General features: G+C 19.8%; 1 protein-coding gene across 1 annotated transcript; it reads left to right on the top strand.

Moving 5' to 3' along the window:
• Positions 1-58: 58 nt before the first annotated feature.
• LOC122500361 (cyclin-Y-like protein 1) lies at positions 59-12,423 on the top strand. Its single transcript, XM_043609262.1, has 5 exons — positions 59-297; positions 400-932; positions 5,749-5,969; positions 7,599-7,885; positions 11,902-12,423. Exons 2-5 carry the CDS (start codon positions 704-706, stop codon positions 12,188-12,190), a joined length of 1,026 nt encoding a protein of 341 aa, XP_043465197.1. The 5' UTR covers positions 59-297; positions 400-703; the 3' UTR covers positions 12,191-12,423.
• The last annotated feature ends 2,060 nt before the right edge of the window (positions 12,424-14,483 follow it).

The following is a 14,483-nucleotide window of genomic DNA, read 5'->3' as shown; positions in this document are numbered from 1 at the left end:
AACCTTTATGTCGATCCGTCACGGAATGTGAGTATGATCGCAACTCTATAGTATTCCGTATAGTTTATGGCACTAACGGCTGTAAATTTTGTGTTCCGGCAAGAAATTTATTGTGATAATTAATGGAATTGTTGTGCTGTTTAAAAATATGGCAATTTTAAGCCGCTACAATGACTAATGTGACGAGGAAAATTCAAATACGAGAATTCTGTCTATTAACTTTTCATCGAACCACAAAAAACAACCGGTCTCTGTCGAAATTTAAGGCGTTGTCATTTACATTTTCTACTCCAAAAAGTAAGAACGAGTTTTTTTTTAATTCTCTTTTTAAAAAATAGTATAATTATAATTCACACGAAAGTTTATACCTGAAATTTAATTAATTAACATTTTCATCAGATTATCAGGAATTTATCCGGTGAACAGAGAGAGAGAGAGAGAGAGACGACGACGACGACGAGAGTCATGAATGAACTTAACGTTATTGAATACATTCAAAGTTTTGTCAGCTGATTAACGCAGAAAAATGACATGTGAGTCACTTGCTCTTATTCAGTGTTCCTTGAGAAGCCGGATCGTTCGTTGATCGTTCAACCGGTTAAAAAATTTAAACAAAAAAAAAATAAATAAATAAAATCGAAATTAAACCTGCTGGACGGGAAATTTGTTTGATGAAAAGAAGAAAATTTTTGATAACGGAAAAATGGGTAATAAATGCAGTTGTTGTGCTTATTCGAGTCCACAACTTGGTAGAAAGGATTTAGGTGGCGATGGTGTTGGTCGTGGTTTAGAGGATCTTCCCGAAGGTGATATCAGTGTCAATAATCTTCAACATATTAGTGAACGAGAGCCGGAAGTTTGGAATTCCGACCCGTCCTTACATCCCTGTGCTGGTACCATTTTTATGGAGCGATCGAAAAAATCCATTGAAAGTAAATATTATTTTTCCACTAATTTATTATCTAGAGAAAATTAAAAACTGGAAAAATAGGAAAAAAAAAATTTTTTACCATCTCAGTCTTCACAGTCTGTCCCCTATTTCCCTGAAAGACCCCTTTTTTAATTTTGGCCCCTAAACGTACCCTATTTTGAAAATAACCCCTCAATTTCCCCTATTTTTTTCGTCTCAGGAAATCAATTATTTTCAATAATTTTTAAGTAATTCTGCAAAAGAATTCAATTATCTTGATAACCAACAAATTTCTCCCCATAAAATCAATTATTTTAAGGAATTTTAATAAAATTCTTTTCCAAAATTCAATTATTTTGATAAATATCCAAATTCTTCTCAAGAATTCAATTATTGTCAAAAATTTTAATTAAATTCTTGGCAAAATTTCAATTATTCAAACAAAATGTAATAAAATACTTTGCACGAATTCAATTATTTTTATAAATTGTAATGAATATCTCGTCAAGAATTCAATTATTTTTAGAAATAGCAAAGTTTTTCGCCAAAAATTCAAGTAATTTCAAAAATTTAAATAAAATTCTTTGCAACATTTCAATTATTTTTAAAAGTTTTTCGCAATTCAATGTTTTTTAATATTTACTATTTTCATACAATTTATCAACATATTTAATTATAGAAAAAATTTGTTGATACAATTCTACGAAAAGATTCAATTATTTTCATAAATAATAAAATTTCATTTACGAATTAAATTATTTTTATCGCAGAATTTCAAATATTTTTAATACAATTTTAAATAAATTTCTTGAAAAATGCAATTATTATGAAAAATTTTATTAAAACTTGAGGAAAGAATTCAATTTTAAGAAACATTCAATTATTCAATAAAGCAATAAAATTCGTTGCAATAATTCAAATATTTTCATAAATAACATTTAATTCGTCGCAGAAAATCAATTATTTTCCAAAATTTTTAAGTATTTTTGCAAAAGAATTGCAGGGTTGCCACAGGTCAGGGGAGTCAGGGAAATCAGGGAAAAGTCAGGGATTTTTACTAAAAGTACTGGAAAAAATTGAATTTTTAAAATTTATGAGAAAACTCTGAATTTTTCTCCTTTTTGCCTCGTAAATTATGAAATTACCTCGAATTTTAATACAAAACCTTCAATTTTTTCAATTTCTGACAATAATTTCTTTTTAAAGAACTTAATTTATCAAAAACTATCATAAAATTATGACTTACAAATTATTTTATAAATAATTTTTACAATTTTCATAAATACTAGATTGATAGAAGAATTTCAGTTAAAAATACTAAGAAAAATTGGATTTTGGAAAAGTTACAAATGATTACAGAAATTCAATTATTTTCAAAAGTTACAAAAATTCTTCGCAAAATTTCAATTATGTTCAAAAATTTAACAGAAATTCTTGTCAAAATTTCAATTATCTTTATAAATAATAAAATTCTTCATCAAAATTCAATTATTTTTAAAAATTTTAATAAAATTCTTGTCAAAATTCCACAGGAATTCAATTATTCAATATTTAATAAATTTCTTTGAAATAATTCAATTATTTTCATTTGTAATAAAATTTTCACAAGAATTCAATTATTTAAAATACAAAATTTCATAAAATTTTTTGAAATATATCAATTATATAAAAAGATTTTTATAAAATATTTTCATGAATTCAATTATTTTTATAAACTTGAATAAAATTCGTTGGAAGAATTAAATTTTTTTCAAAATAATAAAATTCTTCGCAGAAATTCAATTATGTTCAAAAATTAAAAAAGAAATATTGTCAAAATTTCAATTATCTTTATAAATAATAAAATTCTTCATCGAAATTCAATTATATTTAAGAATTTTAATAAAATTCTTGTCAAAATTTCGTAGGAATTCAATTTTTCAATTTTTAATAAATCAATTCAAAATAATTCCATTATTTTCATAAGTAATTAACAATTAATTAATTAATTTTCACAGGAATTCAATTAGTTAAAATACAAAATTTCATAAAATTTTTTTGAAAATTATCAATTATTTTTATAAATAATAAAATTCTTCACCGAAATTCAATTATTTTTATAAACTTGAATAAAATTCGTTGTAAGAATTCAATTATTTATATAAATATTAAAATTTTTCTCCGACATTCAATTATTTTATGAAAATTTTAATTATTTATTTAATTATTATTTTTATGAATTATTTTTTATACAATATTTTAATCAAATTCCTCGATAAATGTAATTATTCTTAAAAATTTTATTAAAATTTGTCAAACGAAATCAATTATTTAAAATTTTATTGATAAAATTCTTTATGAGAATTCAATTTTAACAAACATTCAATTATTCAATAAATTATATATTTTTTAATTTAAATAATTGAATTTTTTTAGAATTTTCTAATAAAAGTTGATTCAAAAATGAATAAACGAATAATCGATTTATTATTATTATTTATAAAAATAATTGAATTATTGCAACGAATTTTATTACATTTTTTTAAATAATTGGATTTTTTTGTGAAATTGTACTTCTTGTAAAAATAATTGAATTCTTGCGAAGGATTTTTTTAGGATTTTTGTAAATAACTAACTTATTTTAAAAAATTTTATGGCAATTTAAATTATTACAAAACATGAAGAAGATCGTCTTCTTCATGTTTTGTAATAATATTCTTATAAGTTGTTGAATTTCAAAAAGGTTTAAATCTGAATATTTTGAAGAATTTTAATTCCTACAGAAAAATAATAATGATTAAATATTTATTTAAGAAAGAAGTTATTGATGTTTTTAAATAATTTTACAATTAAAGAAGTTTGTAAATAAATGTAATAGAACATTTTTTTGAGTATCTAATAATTTTGAGAGTGAATCAGAATATTCTTTAGGGTCAGGGAAAAAGTGAAATTTTTTTCTGGAAATCAGGGAAAAGGCAGGGAAAAATAAAATTAAATATTTGTGGCAACCCTGAATTGAATTAGCTTGATAAACAACAAAATCGCATAAATTCTTCCCATAAAATCAATTATTCTAAGGAATTTTAATAAAATTCTTTTCCAAAATTCAATTATTTTGATAAATATCAATTTTTATCAGAAGAATTCAATTCTCTTGAAAAGTAATAAAATACTTTGCAGAAATAAAATTATTTTCAAAATTTTTTAAAAATTCTTGTCAAGAATTAAATTATCTTTATAAATAGAAAGGGAAATTCTTTTCATGAATTAAATTATTGTTAAAAATTTTCTAAAAATTCTTCTAAAAAAGAGAATTATTTTCGAAAATTTTAATAAAATTCTTCTCATGAATTCAATTGTTTTCAAAAATTATTATTTAAATTCTTCTCAGGAATTCAATTATTTTCAAAAAATTTAATAAAATTCTTCAAAAAGTTTTCAATTATTTTCAAAAATTGTTATAAAATTCTTTAATATAATAAATTTCATTAAAATTAAGAAATTAAATATTTTCAAAAATTGTTAATAAAATTCTTCGTAAAAATTAAATTTTAAGAAACATTCAATATTATTTATTATTGCATTTAAATAATTGATTTCTCGTAGAATTAAATTATTGTTTTTCGCACTTTTAACTAACAATTCTGTAGAATTAATTATTTTTGAAAAAGTTTAATTGAATAATAATTGATGTTATTGATTTAAAGTAGAATTTTAGTTAAAAATTCTTTAAAATGTTTATTGAATTGAAATGATAAAAATAATTTTGAAGAAATTACAGTAACAATATATTCTTATGAGTTGTTCAATTTGAAAAGGATAGAATTTGAAATTTTTGATCATCATAATTCCAATGAAAAAAAAAATGATTAAATATTTATTTAAGAAAGAAGTTATTGATGTTTTTGAATAATTTTACTTTTAAAGAAATTTGTAAATAAATGTAATAGAACATTTTATTTGAGTTTCTAATCATTTTTAGAGTGAATCAGAATATTCTTTAGGATCAGGGAAAAAGTGAAAGTTGTGTTTGGAAATCAGGGAAGGTCAGGGAAAAATAAAATAAAATTTTTGTGGCGACTCTGTATAAATAAATTATATTTTTATCTTTATTTAACCAATTTTTATGGTCCCCTAAAAGTCCCCTATTTTTCCTAAAATAACTTTTAGGGGCACTGTGAAGCCTGCCATCTAGAAATAAGTCTCGTGAATATAAAAGTTATCCAGTATTTTCTAGTTTCAACAAAATATCTTGCATTTTGATTATTAAACTATAGCATTGATCTCTTTATTTACATAAGCTTCAAAGTTCATTACAGTCTCGAAAAAAAAGGAATTACAGATTTTTATTATTTGATTGTAATCAATATTGAATTGTTTTTATTTTTCACGCTATTGTTATTTTGTTTATGAAATATAATACTTATCGGGTTTTAATTGAATGTGATTTATCAGATGAAATTTTTAAAATTTATCACGTTATTGACATAAATTTTATTTTCTACTAGCAACAATTCGCTCACTTTTTTTAAAATAAAATTAGCAATTTTAAAAATACCTAAAGAACATAAAAATTTTTAATTCAAATTCTTTTTTATAAAAATAAAATCTGAATTGAAAAGTATAGTTTTAATATTATTATAATTATAATAATCATATATTCTCACAATAGGGAATTTAGAGAAAAGTCAGGAATTTTTATTAAAAGTGGTGAGAAAAATTAAATTTTTAGAATTTATAAGAAAATCCTGAACTGAAACGGGAATATCGAATGTTTTTCTTCCAAAAAGAAAATGATGAGAAAAAAAACGAAAGAATACGGAGATTAATATAGTTACTTAATAATTAATAATTTTCAGATGGAATGGTAAGAAAGAAGAGTCAACATCAAATTGCTGATATAAGACCTTTAAAAAAAAGTAGCAGCTGTAGTACGATTTATTTAGACGATAGTACTGTATCTCAACCAAATTTAAAAAATACTGTTAAATGCGTCGCATTAGCAATATATTATCACATTAAGAATAGAACTTCACAGCGTCAAATCGAAATATTTGATGAAAAATTACATCCGCTCACGGTACGTATTTTTTCTATTGTTTAAATTAAGAAATTTTTATTTTTATTTACTAAAATCTACAATTTATTACTTTTTTTACGATCTTTTACACTAAAAAAATATTTTTTCGTTCTTTATTAAGAATTTGCACTAATTTCTAAAGTTTAATAAAATTTTTAGAAACAATTCATAAAACTTTTATAAAATTCTTTGAAAGAATTATTTTCAAAAATTTTAATAAAATTCTCCTCAAGAATTCAACTATTTTCAAAAATAATGAAATTCTTGGCTAAAATTCAACTGTTTTCAATATTTACAATTTTAATAAAATTAACTTCGTAAGAAATTAATTATTTTCAAAAATTTTTGATAAAATTTGTCAATAAGAATAAAATTATTTTCGTAAATAATAAAATTTTTACAGGAATTCAATGATTTAAAATTTAATTAAAAAAAAAATTTTCCCAAGGAATAAAATATTTTAAATAATAAAATTAAAACTTTGTAAGAAATTAATATTATTTTCAAAAACTTTGATAAAATTTGTCTATAAGAATGAAATTATATTCGTAAATAATAAAATTTATCCTAAGAATTCAATTATATTTAATAAAATTTTAATAAAACTTCTTCGTAGGATGGCAATTATTTTTAATAAAATTTTAAATGAATTCCTCGAAAAATGTGATTATTTTTAAAAAATTTATTGAAATTCTACGCATTATTTTCAAAATTTTTTTTGATAAAATTCTTTATAAGTAATTCTATTTTAAGAAATAATCAATTATTTATATTTGTGCTTAAAGAATTGAATTCTCGTAGAAATTTCTAATCAGAATTGATTTAAAAATGAATTTTTGTTAAAATTTTAGAAAATAATTGAATCTTTGAAAATTGTTGTAAATTGTGGAAATATTAAGATATTTATTTTTAAAAAAACTGATTAATTTATTATTTTCCCAACAAATTATTCAAAGTTTTGAATAATTTTATTTAAAAATTAGAAAAAAAATTCAATTTTGAAAGTTCAATCACAATTGTATTTAAAAAAAAATACTTAAATTTCAAAAAGCTTTTACATTAAAATTGTTTAGAATTCTATTTTTCATGGAAAAAATAAAAAGCACAAGTACCTATTATAAATATTTATTTAACAAAAATTATACAAGTGAGATTAATTTGATTCAGAAATAGTGAAAAAAAAATTAGTTTTTTGAAAAATTGATAATTAAAATTTTTTGTAGACATTTAAATTCTCGTAAAAATTTAAAAGTTTTTTTAAATTAGAAATGGCAAATTTAATTTGAAATTAATTTTGTGTTTTAAAGAATTTTATTTTTTTTACTTTTAAAAATTGTCATGTTTTTTGAACTAAAAATATGAAAAATAATTAAATTTCAGAAAATTTGAGAATATAATTTTTCGATAGCTATTTTTTTATTGCATCTTTTCAATCTTAAAAATAATTTTTAAAAAAATTTTTTTTTAAATTAATTTAATTGAATTACTTCTTTTCAGATTAAAATCTATAGTTTGAATATTAATTACTAATTAGAGTAATGAAGTACTAATTAAATTAATTAAAACTTGCCCTCCATTAGGAGAATAGATTCTGTTTTTTTTAATTAATGAATAATTTTTCTGTTGAAGAGAGACGGTGTTGCAGATGATTACGATAAACACAATCCGGAGCACAAGCAGATATATAAATTTGTGAGAACTCTTTTTAATGCGGCACAATTAACGGCTGAATGTGCTATTATAACGTTAGTGTATCTCGAACGTCTGCTCACTTATGCGGAGATTGATATAACGCCCGCTAATTGGAAACGAATCGTTCTCGGTGCTATTTTGCTCGCCTCAAAAGTGTGGGACGATCAGGCTGTGTGGAATGTGGACTATTGTCAAATTCTAAAGGACATTACTGTAGAAGACATGTGAGTCATTTATTTTATTGTTTCTCTTTACTTTATAAATTCCAGGGCTCGAAGTCGGTCCGTAAATCCCGTAAAAGTCCGTTTTTTTTAAAAAAGGTCCGTAAAGTCCGTAATTTCATTCAAAAAGGATGAAAAGTTCGTAAATTGTACGATATAATTTTAAGAATTTTAGAGAAATTACAAATGATTGCAGAAATTCAAATATTTTTAAAAGTAATCAAATTCTTCGCAAAAATTCAATTATGTTCAAAATTTTTTTTAAATTCTCGTCAAAATTTCAATTATTATCTTTAGAAATATTAAAATTCTTCTCAGAAAATCAATTATTTTCAAAAAATCTAAAAAACATTGTCAACATTTCAATTATCTTTATAAATAAATAGCAAAATTCAATTATTTTCCAAAATTTTATTAAAATTCATTACAAAATTTCAATTATTTTCATAATTAACAATATTTATCACACGAATTCAATTATGTTCAAAAATTTTTAACAATTCTCGTCAAAATTTCAATTACCTTTAGAAATATTAAAATTCTTCTCCGAAATTCAATTATTTTCAAAAAATCTAAAAAAAAAATGGTCAAAACATCTCAATTATTTTTATAAATAAATAGCAAAATTCTTCGACAAAATTCATTTATTTTCAAAAATTTTAATAAAATCCATTGCAAGATTTCAATTATTTTCAAAAGTAATAATATTCTTCGCAAAAATGAAATATTGTTCAATATCTACTATTTTCATAAAATTTATCAAAAGAATTTAATTATTTAAAAAAAAATTTAATAAAATTCTACAAAAACTTTTAATTATTTTCAAAAAATAATAAAAATTTCACAAGAATTTCATTAATAACAAATTTTTTTTATAAATTTCTTCGCACTCATTCAACTATTTTCATAAATAGTAAAATTTTTACGGGGATTCAATTATTTTCGTAAATAATAAAATTCTTTGTAGGAATTCAATTACTTTCAATAGAATTTTAATCGAATCGAAAAAATTCTTAAAAATTTTATTAAAATTCGTCCAAAGAATTTAATTATTTAAAAATTTGTTGATAAAATTTTTAATAGGAATTTAATTCCAAGAAACATTTAATTATTCAATAAATTATTTATTTTTGTATCTAAATAATTGAATTCTGGTAGAATTATCTCATAAACATTGATTTAAAAATAGATTTCAATTAAAATCTTAGATTATAATAATTGAATTCTTTCGAAGAATTTCATTAAAATTTTAAAAATAATTGAATTTTATCGAGACATTTTTTAAAAAATTGTTTTTAAAAATAATTAAATTTCTACTAAAAAAAGTTTTATCGAAACTTTTTAAATTATTTGAATTTCTAATAAAATTCTGATATTTTTGAAAATAATTGAATTCTTGCGAAGAATTTTATTAAGACTTTTGAAAATAATTGAATCTCTGCAAAGATTTTTATTATTTTACGAAAATATTTGAATTCTTGCGAAAAATTTTATTAAAATTTCTGAAAGTAATTGAAGATTTGCTAAGAATTTTGTTATTATTAATTTATGCCAAGAATTTTATTAAAATTTTTAAAAATAATTCAATTCCTGTTAATTTTTTTTACAAGAATTTAATTATTTTTGAAAATTTTAATAAAATTCTTCGCAAGAATTCAATTATTTTCATAAATAATAACATTCAATGCAGAATTTCAATTATTTTTAATACAATTTTAATCAAATCTCTCGAAAAATGTAATTATTCTTAAATATTTTATTAAAATTCGTTGATAGAATTCAATTATTTGAAAATTTGTTGATAACGATTTTTTATGGGAATTGAATTTTAAGAAACGTGCAATTATTCAATAAATTATTTATTTGCATTTTTGCATTTAAATTTGTATTTAAATAATTGAATTCTAGTAGAATTTTCACATAAAAATTGATTTTCATTTCATAAAAATGAATTTCAGTTAAAATTTTAGATAATAATTGAATATTAAATGCAATAGAGCGTGAATTTTAAAAAATAATTGAATTTTGTAATTAATTTTTTTGAAAAAGTTTAATTGATTTTTTTAAATATTATTTTTAGTTTCTATTTTCTAATATTTATTTAATTAAAGAATTTACGAATAATTGAAATTTCGTAAAATTAAGTATTATAAAGAAATGAATTTGAAAATTGTCAAAGAACTTTTTCGAGAATTTAAAAAAATAATCGAAGAATTTTAGTTTTAAATTCTTAAAAATAATAATTGAATTGATAATGATTTTCTTAATTATTATAAATTATTTTATTAATAATTATTATTAATTATTATAAAACATAAAGAAATCGATGACTTCGAGTCGAAGACTCGGAGTTATCGATTTCTTCATGTTTTATAGAATTATGAAAAATTGAATTTCTAGTTTTAAGTAAAATATTCTCTTATTTGATTAAAAAATTTCTAAATATAAACTTTATTTTTAAAAAACATTAGATTCAAAATTTAAAAAATTCTCTTATTAATTACATAATTAATTAGGTATTAATGTTTATTATTTTTAAAAATTATAATAAAATTCTTCGCAAGAATTTAATTAGTTTCATAAATAACATTCTTCGATAAAATTCAATTATTCTTATAAACAGCAAAATTCTTATCAGAAATTCAATTATTTCAATTATTTTAAAAAATTAAAACTTAAATTTTCACAAGAAATCAATTATTTTCAAAAATTTTAATAAAATTATTCGCTAGAATTCAATTATTTTTATAAATAATTTATTATCATGAATTTAATTATTTCCAAAAAGATTAATAAAATCCAATAATAAAATTTTTAATTATTATTATTAATAGAAACGATTATTTTAAAAAGTTAAAAAAAAAATATTTTTTGTAAAATTCAATTATTTTAAAAATTTTCAATTTTTAATTAAAAATTATTAAGAAAACTACATTAGGTATTTAAAAAAAACTTGAAGAAATTCTTCAAGTAAATTTAATTATTTACTGAAACTAATAAAATTGTTTAAAAGAATTTAATTTTCTACCAATTTTTGTTATTTATGAAAATAATTGAATTCTTGGTCTTGCAACGAATTTTATTAAAAATCTTTTTAAAGAATTGAATTCCCGTGAAGAATTTTATTTGTAAAAATAATTGAATTCCAGAGAAAAATATTATTATTTATGAAAATAATTAATTTCTTGTGAAGAATTTTATTCAATTTTTTTTAAATAATTGAATTTTGCAGAATTTTTAAAAACTTTTTAAAAATAATTAAATTTTATTAAAAAATTGAAAATAATTGAAATCTGACAAAGAATTAAAAAAATTTTTTTTTAATTAAATTCCTGTGAAAATGTTTATTTTTGAAAAAAATTGAATTCTTGGGAAGAATTTTATTAAAATTTCAAAAAATAATTGAATTGCTTAGAAGAATTTTATTTTTTACCGAAAATAATTGAATTGTTTCGAAGAATTTTACAAACATTTTTGACAATAATTGTATTTCTAGAAAGAATGTTGTATTTTACGAAAAATAATTGTATTCTATGACCGTTTTTATTATAAATTTTCAAATTTATAAAGCATTTTATCAAAATTTTGAAAAATAATTGAATTCTCAAGAAAGAAAATAATTGATTTCTACCGAAGAATTTTATTCAAATTCCTTTAAATAATTGAATTCCCATAAAAAATGTATTATTAAATTTTTATTAAAATTTTGTTTAAATAATAGAATTCTTTTGGAAAATTTTATTAAAATAGTAGATATAAAAAATAATTAAAATGAGGAACATTTTTGAAAATAATTGAAATTTTGCCAAGAATTTTATTAAATTTTTTGAAAATAATTGAATTTTGGAGAAAAATTTTATTATTTATAAAAATAATTGAAATTTTGACGAGAATTTAAAAAAATTTTTGAACATAGATAATTGAATTTATGCGAAGTTATTTAAAAGTTATTTAAAAAGAAATTATTGTCAAAAATAGAAACCTGTTAATACTAATGTATTTTTTTTTCTTTCATGCAGGAACGAATTAGAGAGACAATTTCTGGAAATGCTTCAATTTAACATTAATGTACCTTCCAGTGTGTACGCCAAATACTATTTTGATCTCAGGACACTTGCCGAGGCCAATTCATTGGCATCGGATTTTTCTTTACCACTTAGTAAAGAAAAAGCGCAAAAACTTGAGGCAATGTCACGCATTTACGAAGATAAAGTGGCAGCAGAAGTTTTACGTAATGGTATTAAAAAATGGTCCAGTCTCGATAATATCTGCTTAGGACCTAGGCGAAGTATCGCAATTCTTTCGTAAATTAGTCCTTCCAAAATATTTTGCGATTATAGTGTCTATTGAAGTGAAGAAAAAAATGAAAGAAATTCAATTTCACCACTGTGGGTGGAGAAAAGAAAAGGGGAGAGGTTTTTTTTTCTTTATTTAGATTTACATAAGAACCAGTGTAATTTATTATATAAAATTTACGTTTTATAAGTGCTTTGTAAGAAAAGAGAATATATAATTTTTTTTTTATAATTTTTTACCTAGAACGGTTTTTGATCTCAGTTTATTGTTTTCTTTTTTAAACAAGTACTTAATTACACCGTTTTATAAAGAAGAAAAAATTAATATTTATTTGCTTAACGAAAATTAATATTCGAAATTAACACGAAGGCTGATTTAGTGACAAAAATTAGAGTCCAGGGTTGCCACACAACACGGAAAACCTGAGAATGTCAGGGAATTTTATAAATCTTGGAAAAATCTGGAAAAGTCAGGGAATTTTGATCGAAATCCTGGAAAATTGTTGTTTTCAAAAGTTATCCTTGAAATCTAATTTTACTTAAATATTTCATAATTAATTCAATTTTAAAAGAGTTGCGTTTACAATTTTCATAAGTAGATGAACTTCAAAAGTTTGTAAAAATTCAATTATTTTCAATATCTACTGATTTAATAAAATTTCACAAAAGAATTAAATTATTTAAAAAGAAATTTTTAATAAAATTCGTCTCAAGAATTCAATTATTTTCAAAAGTAATAAAAAATTCTTTGGAAAAATTGAATTATTTTTAAAAATTTACAAAAATTTTCGTCAGAATTTCAATTATCTTTATAAATAATAAAATTCTTCTCCGATATTCAATTATTTTGAAAAATTTTAATAAAATTTCAATTTTTTTCTGCAAATTTTACTTAATTCAATGATTTTAAATATTTACTAATTTAATAAAATTTCCCAAAAGAATTCAATTATTAAAAAAAAATTTTAATAACATTTCTACGCAAACATTTAATTATTTTCATAAATAATTAAAATTTTACAGGCATTGAATTATTTTAAAAAACTCTTATAAAATTCTTTGGCTAAGTTCAATTATTTTTAATATACCATTTTAATCAAAATTTCTCGAAAAATGAAATTATTTTAAAAAAATTTTATTAAAACTTGTCAAGATAATTTGATTATTAAAAAGTTTGTTTATAAAATTCTTTATGATAATTCAATTTCAAGAAACGTATTCAATTATTTAATAAAATATTAATTTTTTTATTTAAATAATTGAATTCTCGTAAATTTTTCTAAGAAATATTGATTTAATAATGAATTTCAGTTAAAATTTTAGATTATAATTGAATATTGAAATTATCACGTAAATTTTTTAAAATAATTTAATTTTAAAAAGGTTTCAAATTAAAAATTTTGAAATGCTGAATTTTTCACACTTTTAATTAATAATTATGTCGAATTCAATTATTTTCAAAAGTAATATAATTTCTCGCAAAAATCCAATTGTGTTAAAAAAATTTACAAAAATTATCGTCCAAATTTCAATTATCTTTATAAGTAATAAAATTTGTCTCCAAAATTCAATTATTTTCGAAATTATTTTAATAAAATTCTTCATAGAAATTTAATTAATTTCAAAAATTTGTCAAAATTCAATTATATTCAATGTCTACTATTTCAATAAAATTTCACAAAAAAATTCAATTATTTAAAAAAAAAATTTTTAATAAAATTTGCCTCAAAAATTCAATTATATTCAAAAGTAATACAATTCTTCGCAAAAATTCAATTATGTTCAAAAAATTTTACAAAAATTCTCGTAAAAATTTCAATTATCTTTATAAACAATAAAATTCTTCTCCGAAATTCAATTATTTTCAAAATTTTTTATAAAATTCTAGATAAAGTTTTAATCAAATTTCTCGAAAAATGAAATTATTTTTAAATAATTTTATTAAAACTTGTCAAGAGAATTCAAATATTTAAAAATTTGTTTGATAAAATTCTTTATAAATATTCAATTTTAAGAAACATTTAATTATTTACTACAATATTTATTTTTCTATTTAAATAATTGAATTCTCGCAGAATTTTTTTAGTAACAACTAATTTAAAAATAAATTTCAGTTAAAATTTTAGATTATAATTGAATATTGATTTTATCGCGTAAATTTTTTGAAATAATTTAATTTTAAGAAGGTTTCAAATTAGAAACTTTGAAATTCTCAATTTTTTACACTTTTAATTAATAATTATGTAGAATTAATTTTTCCACAAAATTTAATTGAACTTTTTTTTAATTATTTGAAGTTTTTATTT

Source organism: Leptopilina heterotoma, unplaced genomic scaffold, assembly GCF_015476425.1.
Source record: "Leptopilina heterotoma isolate Lh14 unplaced genomic scaffold, ASM1547642v1 Lhet_183, whole genome shotgun sequence".
In the NCBI taxonomy this organism is placed as follows: domain Eukaryota; kingdom Metazoa; phylum Arthropoda; class Insecta; order Hymenoptera; family Figitidae; genus Leptopilina; species Leptopilina heterotoma.
Note: the sequence above shows the minus strand (reverse complement) of the source record. Positions and strands in the feature narration are given on the sequence as shown.